This window comes from Amblyomma maculatum, chromosome 2, assembly GCF_055883805.1.
Source record: "Amblyomma maculatum isolate TAMU_Amacu chromosome 2, ASM5588380v1, whole genome shotgun sequence".
NCBI classification, from domain to species: domain Eukaryota; kingdom Metazoa; phylum Arthropoda; class Arachnida; order Ixodida; family Ixodidae; genus Amblyomma; species Amblyomma maculatum.
In genome coordinates, this window is record NC_139345.1 from 228,098,563 (window position 1) to 228,117,369 (window position 18,807).

At 47.0% G+C, this 18,807-nt stretch overlaps 1 protein-coding gene across 1 annotated transcript; it reads right to left on the reverse strand.

The window, feature by feature from the left end:
- Positions 1 to 4,694: 4,694 nt before the first annotated feature.
- On the reverse strand, positions 4,695 to 8,155 carry LOC146201461 (uncharacterized; the record flags this gene model as incomplete). Its single annotated transcript, XM_084592532.1, has 2 exons — positions 4,695 to 6,011; positions 6,779 to 8,155. Coding segments are annotated over 2 exons (1,716 nt in total), but the record flags the coding sequence as incomplete, so codon positions are not given.
- Positions 8,156 to 18,807: the final 10,652 nt, after the last annotated feature.

Genomic DNA, 18,807 nt, shown 5'->3' on the forward strand with positions numbered 1-18,807 from the left:
AATGGAATAAAAATGTTCCTTGGCATCAACAGAAAGGAAATGCCCAACTTGCTGACTGTTTTGAAGAAACGTAATTATTTCCAGATAGCTTTTTATTGATTATTGATGCTGCTGAGCAGCCATATAGTAGCATCAGCTGAGCAGCCATATAGTAGCAACTTAAAAGCTGGCCGCGCTTTCTAGAGTTGATTTTAAAGCGACGCGATTCCCGCAGATACCTTATGTGGCCGACCATCATTAAATCCAATGCACGATGCTCAGCTAGAATACACTTCAATTCAGTCAGCGTAAGCTTAATGAATACGCAGATCTAGCGTCCTGGATGCAAACCAATGACTTCTTCGCTATAAAATCGTGTTCCGTGCACGGCAGGTGTGAGTCACCATAGAGTGCATGCCTCAAAGTATGAACGGAAAATAATAATCCTGTCGAGCTTCACGGCGCCATATTTTGCTTCACCTTCGATGTTCGCGCTACGGGCGTTAAGAACAAGCTGTGCTGCTTCCCTAGAACACGCACCAGTGGGGCAACGAAATCACTGTAAGCAGAAGCCAGAAGTAGAGCTCGTACCAGAAATATAATTCTAAAGGTTGCTATCACCGCATCCTCTTGGAAGCAATTAAGTCGCGCTTGAGACAATCAGTGAGCGTTGTTTGGTTTTAAAGCTTCATACGAAGCACTGCATGAATCGCTAAATGTGTGATGTGCACTCTTGAAAGCATCGGTAATTCGCACTGCCCAACAATGCGACGCCTTCATCTTTGGTAAAAGGCGCGAAACACACATGGACACAATTGGAGATAGGGTTTAGTGCCACTCACGGATCCAAGGTAAGACACACAAATATATAACAGCCGTACACGCGAGGAACGTCCTCCTGATAAATGGTTCGGGTGAAATGGTTCTCGGCCTTATACAGACATATCGACGTGTCGCTGACGCATATTTTTCCTTTCTTTCCGATAAAAATGCATCAATTATTTCCCTATGTTTTTACTCCTTTCTACGTAATTACTTCTTGAGAGAATCCCCGCACCAGAAAAACACGGTTTACAAGAACGTAACAATACGTTACAGTAAATTTTGCCCTTCTTTATCTTGCTCAACCTTTCTTTCGTACTTCCTCCCAGTCGAAAAAAAAAAAAAAGAGCTATAGAACTGTGTCCAAACCTAGGACAAAAGATGTTCTGTGATGCTGTCGTAAACGTCAGAATTTTTTGTAGTTCTGCAGACTTCCCTGCGGTGACTGTATTACATTTCTGTAGTCTTTGGTCTGTAGTACTTCTCAGTTGTAAGCACAAAAAATTCTGATGTTACTACAGTAATTACAGTTGTGACAAGGTTATCTGTCAAAAAGCGGACAGAAATTCTGTCGAACAGCAGATAATTTTCTGTAGCTTTTTTCTGAGATGATTCACAAATTAATGCAGCCCACAGCTTGTCCAGTATCTGAGCGCCCGCACTATAGACGCGGATTTTGTACATCGGCCCTTCAGCACCTTTCATAAACCTTTCATAAACAGTTGCGGCGCGAAACAACACTGATGTGCCGTATGTGGCTCGGTGTTGCATTCACCAAAAAATACGCTTATATGATGAGAATGGCGGATAGCCCTAACTGTGAAAGATGCGGCTGCGAAGAGACCACACAGCATCTCCTTTGCGAGTGCCCTGCTTTTTCAAGCGAAAGATATGCGCTGCGTTCGGCTCTGGACCATCTTGACAGCCGTCCTTTCACAGAGGAGAAAATCCTCGGCCCATGGCCACAGAAGGCGTCTAACGGCAAAGCCTTCAAAGCACTTATGTGTTTTATGAGAGACACAAACTTGATTGAGAAACTGTGACTGTGCTCCTCGCCGCCTTACCTTTCCTATCATTCTCTTCTATCTTTCTCCTTTAAACTCCTCATTCCCCTTCCCCAGTGCAGGGTAGCAAACCGGAAGCTTTCCTGGTTAACCTCTCTGCCTTCTCTCTCTTTCTCTCTCTTTTTTTCATAAACAGTCCCCCGTGCTTAGTGTCAAAATCTCCTTTTCCTCCTCTTTTGATGCGTGAGCAAAGGCTTTTGAGATTTCTTGAGGCAGCCATGACGAACGGCACGCCATGCCTGCTCGCAACCTTCTTTAAATTCTGGGCTAAGTTGTGTACAGCTACAAAACTTAACATGACTGACGGAAATTGTGCCTTGCAGTGCCGCCAGCGCCGCGAAGCGATGCGCCGATCGAGAGCAGCTCGTTTTGACCATGGCCGGTCTCGAGGACTCTCGAGTGCTGTTTGACTGCGTGCTCGTTACGTAGGCGTTCCTCTGTGCTTTGCCCGCGCATCTGGCTTCGCACGTCCGCGGAACGCGTTGACCTTTTATCGCCTCGGGAACCGGAAATTGCGTCGCGCGAAGTACGGGACATAACCGTCATGCGACAGTGTTGTTAATTATCAAACCTTACCGGCAGCTTTAGCTCCCTTTTGTCTTGCTGCTTGTTTTTATTCCTCCCTTGACTACTACACAAAACGTGCCACTTCCTGTGGAACTCACTTAAAGCTCACAACTCAGGCCATAATATTTATTTGGTTCGGAAGAAACGCGCGAGGCGCGCTAACTGCGCAAGCTTAGCGCCCAGTGCCGGCCGGGTTCCCGCGCCGTGAATAGTCCAACGCGTTGAGGTTGCATCCGCGAACAAAACACGCAAAAACGCCTACGTAACAAGCGCCCTGTCTACGCTGAGATCGGGCACCTTCACAGTCAAAGCGAGTTGCGCACAAGCTATCGTCAGCCGCCGATGGCCATCAACAGGCAATGCTTGCGGCAATCCAACCATCGCAGGTATTATCACTTGATTTTCGAGGAACGTACCCCCCAGCTACAACAGCCTTTGTATTCATTTTCTGCAACAGGCTTTCGGCGAGCCTCCGTCGCGAGCGAATCGGGGAACCCAGCGGGAGGTAGCCTGGCCGATTACATGTTTCTTTTGTGGCCATGAACTCCAGGAAGTGCGGATGTTAGGCAGATTGTTGCTATCTCTCCATTTATTGGCTCTCGATGGGTGGATTCATGCGGTATACGCCCCTTATTTTGCACAAGGAGTATATTCCCGACAAACCTGATCCTGAAAGAACTCAGTACTAAGATATAAAAACTAACGTATTACCCTCAGTCACTTGACGTGTGAATTCTAAGCCATTGTCGAGTTGTCGAAATAAAGATTAAGCATTATGCGCACCTTCTTCAAAGTTCACGCTTCCTTTCTTACTAAAAATGGTCAAAAAATCATGAACATGTATAAAAACCTTAAGAACGTTCCTGTAGCTAGTAACATCTGGTGCAAAACTTCAACCACTTATAAAAGTGTGGCATAGGACAGGTGCTAAAGGAACCTATACATATGCCAGCTTTCAGCGGAAAACATTGCTGGTCAAATGTTATAAAAGTGGGTTGTAAGTATACTCTAGTAGGGTTAAAAACCGTCCATGCATTGTTCTGAAAAGAAATATGGTCATTTCTTTCAATGCACTCTCTAGCAGCAGTAAATAAAGCTTTCTGATGATCAGAAGAAAATAAATCCACAACATCCACAAGAAAAAAAAAAAGGTGCGACGAACATCACGTTGGGATTGGCAAGCACTCGCAGATTATGACTAGCAGCGCACCGGTATCGCTCAAGAGGAAAGTATACAACAGTTGCATCTATTACCTGTACTCAACTATGGGGCTGAAATGTGGAGGCTAACCAAGAGGGTTCTACTTAAGTTGAGGACAACTCAGAGGGCTATGGAACGAAAAATGATAGGGGTAACATTATGAGATAGGAAGCGTGCAGAGTGGGTCAGAGAAATAACTCAAGTTACTGACATTCTAGTGGAAATTAAGAAGAAATGGGCATGGGCAGGACATATGTAGTGCGAAGAAAAGATGGCCGATGGTCGCTTAGGGTAACAAACTGGATTCCAAGGGAAGGAAAGCGTAGCAGGGGGCGGCAGAAAGTTAAGTGGGCAGAAGAAAATAAATCCACAACATCCACAAAAAAAAAAAAAAAAGGTGCGACGAACATCACGTTGGGATTTTAGTAATCCACAGCCACGGCCAGTTTTTGTTTCAAATTCAAAATATCGCTGATTGGAGAGGCGAAACAATACCTTCCTTCGCTCTCCAAAAACCTACACCCACCTTTTTCGAACATCCGAAGGGCTCGACAGCTCACCTATACTCGGACACCTCCAGGTACGTGCTTCCTAATGCCGCAAGCCCCTTGTAAAAACAGATTTGAAGACGAAAATTTCGCGTTTTAGCAGCTGAATCACGTGTACTGCCAGAGACAAAAACACCAGGTGGATCATACTTAAGCTTACCCCGCTGCCAGAATCGCATACATTTTCTCTTAAATTATAACGACGTTGCAAAGTTAGAGAAGAAGGCACTGTTTGCAGGCGACATGGGCAGCGGCAGCCACATACATCAAATCCGGTGGGGTGCTCAGTAGGAATGCGGCACTGTGAAAACATCAATGTCAGATTTTTACATTCCTCCAGCTCTGTCCAAAATGCAGCATTACGTGTGCAACACTGAGGTGGCACGTCCACCGATCGTTGAATTGGCTTTTTCAGCGGAGTAGGCAATGCCCAGCCAAGCATGCGCGAGACGCACGTGTTGGTCATATATCAGTGCGATGCTTACGGTGTGTTCTTGGGGGTGATATCGGAAGAGGAAAATCAACGTCACGTCCTTTTTTTTTCATCAATGCAAAACGAAAGCTGTTAAAATGTCATCTCCGATCGTAGAAAACTTCTTGTAACTGTACTACGTCGCGTTAAGAGAAAGCTGGCACTGGCCAGATTTCCTAAAAACTAAGTTCCTTGCTTAAGTATTAGTGCTGTTAAGCCTACACGAAAAAGATCTTCGTCACGTCGGTTGCAGCCGATTTTCTTCGTCCTAAGTTGAATAATGAAGTCATATGTACACACACATCATGCAACGATTTATTTTAAACAGCTAAAAACCTGGAAGACAGTCATGTATAAAAGAGCACCTGCAAGAAAACCGCTTGCGTTCTAAAATCGTCTAAGCACTACACAAAGACAGCTTATAAGCGCGAAATATATGCACCCACAAGACGGGCCTGGTAGCCAGTCATGCTACGTGCATGACTGCGTGGTGCGCGTGACCGTGTTTTGTGCACGGGGCACTGAGTAAGCGGTGTTAGTCGAGAGGCAGCTCCTTCGAAGCGGGCTTCGAATACTAGCCGCTGATGTAGCTTCATATCCACGCACTCCAGTTCCTGAACGTTCTTGGTCACAGCCCCGCAAACAAGGCGCGATCCGCCGAGATTGCCATCGACCGAGACGCAGTTGGTCAGGAAACGGGAGAACCTCGCCGCGCCGTTAGTAGAATGGGACCAGAATTAGAACAGATATATGTAAGACGTAAAAACGAATGCTCGGTAGTAACCGCCAGTTGCAACAGTATAGAGTAGAATGCCCTCGAAAATGCGCAAATACCTAAAAGCCCCTCTGCAGAGCGATTCCCGCCCTGGCAAGTACGTGGATGTCGACAACGTCGTGTCAAGCCCCTTGCCACTTCTATGGTTGAAGGCTTCCACTGGGGGTATCTTAAGGCATCCATTTTTTTTTTATAAAAAAGACGCAACCACGACGCTTCAAGGTCTGCTTTGGTCGTCGATGGTCTAGAAGCACGTTCTCGCACCGCGATTGTGTGGCTTCACCAGACCGATGAAGGTTTCCGTGGAGCAAATGACGCAGGGCCTACTGTGCAGCAACCGGCCACGCGGCACATGCGGCGGTACCTCTCCGGCGCCCTGCAGTTCCTCTTGCGCCTCAGCTCTACGAAGCCACGTCATCCTTCGCTCGACGCCTTCGGTGTCCTTGTAGTGCACGTGCATGGTCTCCAATCGCGGGAGGCCTAGAGTCAACTCGTGGCAGTACGGCACCGCTTCCCCCACGCTCACGGCGATCTGCGAAACCAGGACGAGGTATCGAAGCATTTGGACTTCCTGTAAGGTTCCCTGGAAAAAATAGAAACAACAATGTTTACAAACGTTGCGTCTGCGGCGACGTGTTGCTAGCCCTGCACATTGTCAAACCCAATTGCGCTGAACCTTAATTGCGAAACTCTGAGCAATTAACCCCTACAAGCGCATATACTGTTAGTAAAGTATCCTTTATCTCTCAACAAGAGTCCCGTAGAGAGAGAAAAAAGGCGTTACCGCAGGAAACTGAACCGCTGTGCCGATAGCCGCCAACGAGCATAAGCGCTTGTGAAGAAGCTATGGCTACTTGTGTACAAAGCTCGTGGATTCTTCAGGATTTGCATTTCAAGTAAGGTCATGGCAGATTATTGAACGCTCTTCGACTTTCCAATTCTTCCATGACATTGCGTAAAAAGGCAGGGAGGCTATACTATTGGTCATTGAACTGCTTTTGAAGCATATCGCAAGGTCAGTGTCGTACCGAAAGCAGCTATAAGACGAAGGACGCCTTGAAAAGGCGACTCTTCGAAGCACGGCAGGGTTTTGTTGTCCATGGTTTGAAAAGCCGCTCAATAAGGTCTGAAACTGTGCCTGACATAAAGCAGAAGCTATTAGACTTCTTATATGATTCCATCCGATTCGTCTTCAAGCTCCGTGCATTTCAGCATAACGAAAATCTGTGCAGTTACGAGCGCCGATTCTCGGGCACAAAATTGGCAGTAAAATTGGCACGTCCTTTCATGTCCGGCGAACCCCTACCCCTACACACACCAAAAACGTACATGGAATTAAAATGAACATACCTTCAACGCCGGCTGACCAAACATAAGTTCGTCATCCACGAGTACGAAGCACCGCAGCCTCTCGTTGGCGGCCAGCATTGCACCAAGGCCCATGTACTCCTTGTTGTGTACGCAAGGAGAATTTATGAGGCGCAGCTCAGCCACCCGGAGGCTATCGAAAAACATGTACGATTGAACATCGGGCACGTGAGCGAGAGTGATGCGCATCAGCTCCGAATTCTCCTGCAAATACTCCACATCGTCCGGGTCGAAGGCGTTATTGTGCTGGCATACAACGCAGCTCTCGTACCGACCGCCACGTCTGATGCGTATGTCCAGGTCTTCCAGCTTGGGGCAAGCCGAGGCCAGCCTGCGCAGAGCGCCATCGCGCCTGAGGCCACACGGCGCTATGGACAGCGCGCGCAGAACCTTAAACGGATCCACTGCCAGGACGTCAGTCATGTCGAAAGTGTTGCCGCAGTGAAAAGAGTTGACGTTTAGCTCCACGAGGCTCTTGAAATGATTGAAAAAGCTGCGTAGCGGCATCCTGTACACATATTCAGCTACAGGGTAAGACGAGGTCGTCTGCGTAGAGAGCAGAACCACGCAAATGTGGTGTACATCATCCCAGCGGTTTCGCTCGCCGGCCGCCACGAACTCGTTGGGAGTAACGGTGCGGTCGCTGGTGACCACAGTTATCGGATCGGTGTGGTGCATGCCCTCCTGGTTTTGCGCCGCCGCCAGGTCACGAAGCCGCAGGACGTTCCACGAACTGGGCGGCCTTGTCTGCATCACGTTGCCGCATACCTTGGCGCAGCTGTCCATGTCAAGGGCCGGCGGAGGCTCGCACTCCGAGCGGGACTGAACTTCGGAAGTCAGCATGAACAAAGTTATGTGCTCGTGCTTGAGCAGGATATCAGAGCACTTGATGATCGCTGGCTCCAGGTAGCCGCGCAAGACGTGCACGTGCAGGTGCGACAGATTCGGACACACTGGGATCAGGGCCGAGAGCAGTGCAAAGTTCTTTTCGCTGAGCACTTCAACGTACATATGGCGCAGGTTGGGCGCACTCTGGTGCTGCTTGCCCTTCTTCACGGCCTCGATGGTGTCCACCTCTGCGGCGACTTCTTCGTCGCTTTCTAGGAGTGAGAACTCGAGTCGAGTCAGATGCTGCAGTGGGCCCAGGAGGAGTCGCACCAGGTCGTTGGGTTTAAACGGCACGCTAAGACACGTCAGGGTCCGCAGTTCGTGACAAAAGCTGATACATCGCCTGAGCTCACCGGTGTTGGCGAGGATGCAGTTGGTGAGCGTGAGCTCCCGAACTTTTTTTTGTATCACCAAGGGCGTCCAACTTCTCGCGCAGCACGGACTCTTCGCAGTCCGCGGGCAGGCGTACGGTCAGCGTCGCAGCCATCCAGTGTAGTGTAGCTCACCAGGCAGCTATGTGCAACAAGCGTCACGAAGGCTGCGGTTTGAGGCGTAAACGCTGCAGTCCCTCACGACTTCTGGAACAGGACAGCACGCTCGAGGTGCTACTCAAAATCAAATGCGAGACGCGCGCTTAGGCAAAGGAAAAAGAGCGGTGTGCTGCCGCAGTGTCCCTCGCCAAGCAACCAGAGTATCTTCCATGACGTGGCGTTTACCGTGAGCTATCGCAACACACGTGCGACAAACCTTTACGCGAACCAACACATGACCGCCCTGCTACGCAATGATAGCAAAAAGACATTCTGCACCTAAAATCTAGCTATGATGTCATAACAATAGCTTTTTTTGACCACGTACTTGCCTCGCGGGAAAAGGACTTCGATGGTAAATGTCAACTACTAATTCCTTCACGATAGCTTCTTGCGCTCACTTTATGGAAAAGTTAGGCGCAGTGCTGGCTTCGTCCTGCTAGGCGGACAATTGCGCAGGTGTGATAGACGAAAGTGGGTTCACCAATAGGGCCATGGAATGATAATTGCAGCAATATTATAATGTAATAAATTCATAGAGGTGGTCTTGAAATTTAAAAACTAGACGTAAAGCTTATAATTCAGAAACAATTTTAAAAAATGCCTTTGGCGACCTCTCGCAACGAATTCGGGCGGCGCTTCTTTGCGCGCAGACATCCGCCGCGGTGGTGCAGATGTTAGGATGCTCGAGTGATGTATTCAAGGATGAGGGATCGATCCCGGCCGCGGCGGACGCTTTTCGGCGGAGGAGAAAAGCAAGGCGCCCCAGCGCCGTGCGATGTCAGTGGCACGTTAAAGAACCCCAGATGGTCGAAATTCCCGGAGCCCTCCACTACGGTGTCTCTTATAGCCCGAGTCGCTTTGCCACGTTAAACCCCAAAACCAAACTAACCCGCCGTGCAAGTTTACGTCGACCGGGGCGCGGTGTATGGGACTTCGTAGGGACTTTTTTTTTTTTTTTCTTACGTGCAAGCATGCTCTCAGCTGTGTGTGTGTGTGTGTGTGTGGGGGGGGGGGGGTCATTTTCGACTGCCGATATGTTCGGTGTTAGTGAAGCGCGTAAGCATAAAAATTCTTTGCTCTCATGGAGCAAAAGATGACGTAGTGCATCGGATCAACAGAAGAAATGCCAACGCTAAGGACGAGAACAAAATTTGTGAATAAAAATGCACGAACTAGATCAAACAAGAGTTATACTTGCGGAGAGAACGTATTCAATACTTATCGTTCGTGCGCTTATTCTATAGTTTCAGTAAATAGCTTTTCATGGTACCGTTAATCTTATTAACCGCGGCGTTCTGAGGCGTCCTCGCTGTATATGTCCGCCTAGTCGCATAATCTATTTATACAATTGACTTTTTTCTACTGTTTTTCTTGCTTAAAAGAAATCCCGAAAGTCGAATTTTGAACACCCTATATAAAGCAAGTACTTATCATGCACTTCATCACGTATATGATTGTTTTACGAGGGGATATGCTAGCGGCAACAGGAGGCGAACGCCGCTTTGTCATCTATAGCTAGCCCCCTGCTGCTGTCCATACCGTATGGGCCACTGGCTGCAGCTGAACGAACGCATTCGTAAGTGCAGCTGTCAGACCTCGAGCTATAGGCTACGGTATCATTGACAGTAATAATCATAATCAAACACTTCATATGGCCACCCACCAAATGTCGCGAGCACTGCTGCGGTGGCTCAGTGGTTATGACGCTGGAATACTGAGCCGGAGGACTTCCCAGTCTGTATCATCTGCGGGCGTGCCTCAGAGCCTATATAATAATAATAATAATAATAATAATAATAATAATAATAATAATAATAATAATAATAATAATAATAATAATAATAATAATAATAATAATAATAATAATAATAATAACAAATAATAATAATAATAACTTTATTTACCATCAACGTTTACATGATGGCGGGAGCCTGGAGTAAAAGCTGCCTTACGGCAGCTTGACAAGGCCTCAAGCTCCCCACTTTGGCAATAGTACATCAGCGGTCTCATCACAGTTGATAAAAACATTTGGGAAGCAATTAATCAATGTATAATAAATAATAGCGGGTAGAATTGAAAACAAAACAACAACACAACACTGCCTGATGTATACAATGCATTGTTTTGGATTATGGAATACGGGAAATAAATACATAACACAAGCAATACATTCACAGCAATACATAGCACAGAAATAGATAGCGGAAGCATATGAAAGAGGAGAAAAATCGTTGGCAGAAATGTTCACATTTGAAAGCAGTTTTTTTTTTTTTTTTAAACAAGCAAATAAAGACACACACGAAAAAAAAAAAACATATCATGGGATGAACCTGCGTTTTAAGAAAGAAAGTATGAAAGTAATTCTTGGAATGATGCCTCTGAAAGGATAATATTGTCTTGCGATAACTGATTAAGTAAGCGGGGCAATCTATTTTCCAATGTGTGCAGCCCGTATGTGGTCCGGTATGTGTTAAGGTTCCAGGGATCTAGATTGCGGATTGCGTATGCTTGTTCTCGTTTTTGTAGATTAGCCAGTGAGCGAAGAAAACATGTATTTTGGGAAATTTCTCTTTTGTAAGCACGACATAGCCCGTAGTCAGGTAGCTTTATTACTGGGATTATTTTGTGCTTTAAGAAAAATTGGCTGGTGTGATGAATCTGTGGTACACGTTCAACTATGCGTAAAAAGCTTTTTTGTAGCACATGTAGTTTTCGCAAATTTTCCTGTGTTGTCGAGCCCCAGATTAAAATTCCATAATTTAGGCGAGAATGGAACAGGGATCGATATAATATAATCTTCACATGGGTCGGTAACACATGACGATTACGATAGACTATACCGATAACCTGCAATAGTTTTGTTGTAAGGTGATCGATGTGATCATCCCAGCTCATTTTTTCGTTAAAGATAACACCTAATGTTTTGAATGATGATACGACTTCTAAAGGAACAGACCTGTAACATATGTCTCTGGTAAAATAGACTTGTTTATTCTTAGCTCTGAAAACAACAACTTTCGTTTTAGTAATATTTATTTCAAGTGCATTTCGTTGTGTCCTTAAGTCTAACTGAGTTAATGTGCTATTGGCTGAATCTATTAACTTGTCAACGCTATCGCCGGATAGAAATATGCTTGTGTCTATATATATATATATACCGGGTGTCCCAGCTAACTTGAACCAAGGGTTACAAAATAATATATTTTAGGTAGGTGAATAAAACCAGTTGCATACAACCGGCAGTCGCCTTGCGCACTACAGGAAATTTTTTTATTTTGCAATTACTTAATTAGCTAATTATGTTAATTTTTCTAATTTTTGAAATATTCATCTTAGACCAGAAATGTGAATTGGAAAGTTGTAGAGCACCTTCAGAAACACCCATTTCATTATTTGCGATAAAGAAAGTTTCACGTGTATCTTTTTTTCCGGGCTCAGAAGAAAGCCCGCGAAATACAAATAATACCACGTGACTAGTGCATTTGTGCGCCGCGATTGTGGTGCTCTCAGTCGTGGTTTGAGCGAACGAAAATTAGCTGCGGCCGTGTCTTCTTGGCCCCGTTAAAGCGGCAGGCCGATATGCCTGCGATGGCTTCTTCGCCCGCGTCAGACAGCCGGCCCACGTGACGGTGCAGTAGCAGGGAGAGCGGCGAGCCGACAGCAACGACATTCTAACAAGGCCTTTGCATCACCTTCTCTCTCATCAGCGAACGTCACGACAAACGGATGAGCGATAAGGTATCAGCCACTGAATCTGCGCATACAGGCTTGGGTAAAGGGGCGAGATGACATCATGTGACTCGACTAAAATTAGCGCTGCAGCTTCATTTGCCGGTTGTTTATCGCTATCCGCCTGTCGTGATGTAGGCTGCTGCGGTGCGCAGGCCTGGCCAAAATCACGGTGGCAACGGGCGAGCTCGAGCTCGCTCGAACCATCGCCAACATTTCTGCCTGCCGCTGCAACGGGACCATCGGGTCACGGCCGCAGCTGATTTCGTTCGCTCAAACCACGACTGAGAGCGCCACAATCGCGGCGCACAAATGCGCTAGTCACATGGTATTATTTGTATTTCGCGGGCTTTCTTCTGAGCCCGGAAAAAAAGATACACGTGATACTTTCTTTATAGCAATTAATGGAAGGGGGGTTTCTGAAGGTGCTCTACAACTTTCCAATTCACATTTTTGGTCTAAAGTCGATATTTAATAAATTAGAGAAATTAACATAATTAGCTAATTGAGTAATTGCCAAACAAAAAATTGCCTGTAGTGCGCAAACAGGCTGGCAGTTGTATGCAATTGGTTTCACTGACCTACCTCAAATATATTATTTTGTAACCCTTGGTTCAAGTTAGCTGGGACACCCGGTATATATATATATATATATATATATATATATATATATATATATATATATATATATATATATATATATATATATATATATATATATATATATACACTCGGTTGCTTCAGCACGTGCAAATCAAATATATATTCATGTACGGCTGTACAGAATATATACTCGATGGCAATTTTATTAATCGTTTATAGTCAAAGTTCAAGAAGTGAATCCTAGACCGCCATCACAGCATTTCATTTCTTATACAAGAAAAGCACTTCGTACGGATGCTTGTATTTCACGCCCGCATGCAGCCATTGAAGCGCCAATCAAGACATCGGGATTGGCGATAGTTCGGCTGATTGATATTTCTGCATATTTTGCCTGGGAGGCCCGTTGCTCACAAGAAAGGCAATCTGCATTGCAGAACATGCACGGCTCAGTTGACGGCGTGACGACTATATATACATTCGAAATATATTTTTATTTTGTGTTTTTTTACCTCTTTTCAATTTTATCATTTTTTTATTATTACTTTTTTTTTCTTTTTTTTTTTTTTTACGGTCCGGATTGGTTTGCTTCTCATGTCTTAATCTGATGTTGCTACGAATGGTCCACACTGCTCCTGCTCCCGTTTCTAAATTGTTATTTTTTTTTTTGTTTTTTTTTGTTTCTGTTAGTTTTTTTGCTGGGTTTAGATATTTCTTGTCTGGTATCCTGATGTTGCCGCCTGGCTTCCACGTGTTGGGTTCGCAGTGATTATTTGGCGATGAGTCTCATGTTTGAGCTGTACGTATAAATATGACACTTTTCCGTTCAATAAATTGTTGGTATAGTGTGCGCATGTGGTGTCCCTTTCTTGTCGGTGTCCGTGTTGCGCCGCCGTTCATTTCCATCATGCACCAACTCGCCCCCCAGACCGTTATTCTGAAATGTATGTTGTTTCTATTATTTATGTGCATTTCTTTTGTTGCGTACGCGACCAGCGTTATACTGCTGTACTTTTTCCTTCTTTGTGTTGATGGGGATATTAAGTTCACCTTAAGCCTGATGTTTGCGAAACACACTGGTGTCGATGTATTCCTGGGGCACTGGGTGCTACTTCAAGCTTAATTGTGGAGCTTTTTGCCTAGTGTCCCCTCTTCCCACTGTAATCTGCGTGGAAGAATAAACTTTCAATTCAATTCAACCACAGCGTAAAGAAAATTTTTTTTTCTAGCCGCGGCAACTCTTAGCTAAACTGTGGCCGGCGGAAATGAAACGATACGGGAAAGGAAGGAAACAAAAGGGCGAAAAGAAGAAAGAGCAGGGATGGGGTATGTAAAAAGCGTAGAAAATTGATGGGCTAACAGTGCACTGCAGGCCGAGCCGAAAACAGGCAATACATAACGACATCACCGGACACTGCCGTTAGCAGCTACCTGTCTAAAATGTGCGACGCTAGAGCAGCAGCCGCTCGGAGGCCCGACATGGCGGCATAAGGCGTATTCACCTGTTGTGAGCTAATCGAACTGCTCAGGTCTGCAGTGGCCCCACTCAATTCCTTCGCGATAGAAATTTTTCGCTGTTAGAGCTTTTATTGTTATCTACATAAAAATTTATCTATTCTAGCCCCCTGGCTTGATTCGTGTATTCAAATACCAAACACTGATTTCGTTTATGGAGCGAACAATATCCACGACGCCTACCATGCATGGTCCATAATTACGGCCTGCAACAGGTTTCTTGTTTTTTTTTTTCTTTTTTTTTTGTTTTTTTAAATCCCTCTGTAGAGGAACCGCGAAGCTAGAGTACAGGCAGGCTCAGGCGTGCTATCACACTGTAAGCAGCAGCGTACACTTCGTGTTTTCGAGAAGCACGCCTTAAAATAGGCTCAAAAGTAGTAAAAATATAGTGGTCCTTTAAGGCGACAAAGAAGATAACTGTGATCTTTGACCGCATACGGTGTATCTCAATGATTGCCGACCAACTCCAAGATGAAGCGACTTATACACCAAGCTGAACGGGGAACCCAGAAGGAGAAAAACAGCAGAGGCTTTAAATGCTCAAGGGCAGTCAGACCAATCAACGCTTTAACGTGAAGCTTAGATTCCGCCAAACTTTCGTGATATTATTTTTACTAATATAGGACGGCAGAGTTGCACACCAGTTGCTCAAGTGCTCAAGTTGCTTATTGGACAAGCAGAATGAATAACCGCAACTTCGAAGTTGATATCAAATCACGCGCGAGCTGAAGGTAAGCTCCAGCGCAGGACGTGGCAATTGTGCAGAAAAATAAGTACATTAAAATTATCACGCACGATTTAAATGCCAGCTTACAGTAATTCCGTAAAAAACGAGAAGGAAGCGGTATTATAAAGCGGTCGTCCAGTAGCCGACTGAGTCTCTTTACCTGAAGTGTCATCAAGGAATCGCTAACCCACGATTTGTGCCCAATTACTTTTTTCGGATGTAATGGATGGCAGCTCGCAAGGTCTGACTTTTTCGGGCTTTGTCTTCTGTTCTCTAATGTATACGGTGTGCTCTTAAACATGGCTTGCATTTCTCGCAGTGTTGCACAAGAATGGCACCATGATCCGATATCAATGCCCGGCAGCTGTCACAGCTTGGCTGCTTCAGCTACCCTCGCAAACGCCAAAACCAAAACTTTAGTCTGCTGGCTACTCGCAGACGAACCCACGTGCGCATAAGGGAAAACGCGCCAAATATGAATTCCTTGAAATCTGAATTCCAAATTTGAAACAGAGAAGCACGCCGCACAGGCTAATATCGGCACGTAGTTCGCGTGCGCATTCTGATACAGTGCTAAAGTAAAGCTTACCGTGATGCCAAGTTGCAGAGCTCTAAGGCGGCGCCTTGAGGGAGGGGGATCCGGGTAGCGCTCCTTCGCATGCCGGCACGATCCCAAGGATACACTGCAAAAGAGAGTGACCGTCAACGGTTCACGTTCGCGGAATTCACTTTCGTACCGGGAGAAATATCAGTTTAGGTTCGCATTCAACCAAAAACAGGATAAAATTCAAATATTATTTAAGAAAGGCAATGTACTATGGAGCCTGACGCTGTTCTTGCCCCGTCCTTCGCCGCCGGCAGCGTGCGTACACCTGTATTTCGCAACGTCAACCTGGTGGTGGATAAACCAAATGTCTTCCTGTTCACTCTAACATCGTTTCCCATAAATTGAACCAATGATCTGGCTGATTGTCACTTATTTTGCCATTTCTGTACGTGTCTACAACGAAGTACGCCACTGTGGAAGGATCCGATCGAGTTGATGTCAACCATCCTGTGCACTGAAATCTCGACCTACGTGTAATCAGTCCATGACAATAAGAAAAAATAACTAAGGAGACACCTAAGCTCTGCCTTAACGGTAAGACGCGAAAGTGGCCTGTGATGTTTTCTACCAACACACAGACTCATTGGCATGCGTTACTAGCGGGCCTCGGTTGAAACTTTAAATCCTCGGCATTTTTTAAAGACAAATAAGCTCAGATATGCAACGTCTTCTGCTTCGCGCTTAATTCACTTTCCTTCCAGACCCGCCGTGGTGGTGCAGTGGTGGGGCGCTCGACTATACTGTGCTCAAGGTTGCGGGATCGAATAACGGCCGCGGCGGCCGTTTTTCGATGGAGGCGAAATGCAAGGCGCCCGTGTGGTGTGCGTTGTCAGTGCACGCTAAAGAACACCAAATGGTCGAAATTTCCGGAGCCCTCCACCAAAGCGTCTCTCATAGACTGAGCCGCTTCGCGACGTTAAACCCCACCAAGCCAAACTTTCCTTCCGCACGTGGCATCGCGCTTAACGTGAGAGTTGTAGTGTGTTCGAAATTCCCGCGCGACGTCACGTGGCTGTGACGTCATGACCCTGTCGCGACATGACGCCGGACAACGACGACGGGACAACGACAGGTTTTTAGCTGAACAAGAGCCCCAATGCTGTGTATAATTAAAACCACTACAAGTAGGAGGTGTGAGACTAAAGCAGGACTGTTGGCGGTAACTTTTATTTTTTTTTTTCGCGCGGCCTGGATTTTGGGCTTGTTGGTTTACGATCTTGGTGGAACCAGCGCTAACACAGGACGGAGCAAGAACACAAGACAGGCGTGTCACAACACAGCGCCTGTGTTGTATTCTTGCTCCGTCCTGTGTTAGCGCTGTTTATGTTGTGTATCGTAATACTGCCGCTCCAAGTGTGTATCGCACTGCTGCCGCTCCAAGCGCCGCTTCCCATGTCGTACTTTCCGTCTGGCCTGAGCATCGTTTTGTAACGAAGTGTTCGTAAGTTTGACTTCCGGGACGGCACGACGGCTCCGCCGCATTGAAGAAAAGGACCAGGCGATTCCGATTGATGGTAAAGTTAATTTATTAAAGATGAGCACAAACATTAATTAAAGCGAATCAAGGGGTACCAATTAAACAACAAACTCGAATTAACAACAAATCAGACACACGCGACATCTTGAGCAGGGGTCCCAAGCAGCATCTCGGATGGTCGCCGTCCTCCTTCACTTGCCGCCCAAACCCCTCTGTCCAACGTTATTCAGGATTCTCCAGGCAGTGTTTGTTACCAGGCGGAAATGCGAGACGACTTTCTTTAGAGCTGAGGAACCAATAGGACGCCGGTGCCCACGAGGTTGTTTCCTCGCGAGCACCGCGTGAATTTCAAGAAGACGCGGCGCATCTTCGCCTGGCACACACATACACAAATGGTCAACCAAAAACACATGGGCAGCAAGGACACAGACGGTACAGAACACAAGGCTCCGTCCGCGTTCTCAGCCGTCGCCCCCCAAGCCCTCAGGTGTCGGAGTTTTAGAATAGGAGGACCCTATCGGTTAGGGGGATAGGGTAATAGCGGGGCGCGAATGCGCATGCGCAGTACCCAAGCGGGCCTTGGGCTTATGTCAACCGGCTGGGACGCGAGCTTCCAACAGCTCGCCTCCTTCCGAACGGCGTGGATCGGGAATACCCCCCAAGAGAGGACAAGGGAGGCCGCACCACGCCCCGGAAGGCCATCCGTACAATGGCACGCACCCCCTACAAGAACGAGAAAGCACAGCCACGCCGCGCAAGCAAGAAAAAAGACCGCTCCCCGGCTGTGCATGGGTCAGGAAAATCGGCGCGCGACATGGCCATAGCTCGCTATGCGACAGTACTTCGTTTGTTGTGCCCGGACAAGCCGCCCAGAAATTCGCCGGACGCCAAACTTCTCCGGCGAACGCCTCCTTCACAAAATCCGGACACTTCTCTGCAAAGCACCGGTGCACTAGAGACGAGCCGTGCCAAGGAGAGAGAAGCGACGTGTTTGAACATAAGCTGAGCATCCAGACAGCTCGGCGCCGTGGCCCTGGCGGTGGAACCCTTCTCGCCCCGCGGCATATTTGAAGCAAGAGCGCAGCAAGCTCTCCCATAGGCCCTGCGAAAGTGCTGCCGTCGGATTGGACCATTTGAGCGTCAACGGTTTCTCGGTTACGGAGACTCAAGTGCTCCCGTTCGAGACTCCGAGTGTGAGTTCGTCACTAGCGTCCATCGGGAGCAGTTCGCCCCCTGACAGTGCGGACGCGGCGGAATCTCCCCGGCCGTCGCTGCGCGAGAACAGTCGCGTATGGCTATGTTAGCTTTCGGCCCCAGAGCCGAACTCGTTGTGTAAGTGCCTGTAAATAGTGTATAAAGCTTTTTCTTCATCTCACCAGCGCCGACTCGGATTCTCCGCTACCACCCAGTGAGCTGACTGCACTCGTTCACGAAACGGGTGACGAGCGCTACGCAACCAACTCCTTGGCACAACCCTGTTGACGGTGGGCTGCTGTGTGATAACCCCACCGGCACAACACGCTCAACACCTCATCCCCGCGGCTCTTCGGTCCTAGCATGTGCGAAGCTGCGCGAGGACACTGAACTCTCTTCGCTCTCTCTGTCTAGACTGTCTACCCTGCTTATACGCTTTCGCTGGAATAAACAGTTTTCCCGCTGTTTTTCCCATCCAAAATGAACAGTTTTGCCTCAGACTCCGACTAGAGAACAATTCAGTTTCCACCATGATTGGATTATACAGCGAAAATCAAAGCTCGGCTTATTTTCATTGGAGCGTAAAGCTTCAGTGAGGCCTTTTGGGCAAAATAAACTCAAGCCGCGCGAGAACGAACGCGCGACTGCTCGTCGGTGTCGCATATTCCTATCTTCTCCTCCTGCTCGCTCCCGCTCTACTCGACTACGTTGTGAACCGCTGCCGGAAACAGAAAGACCCGT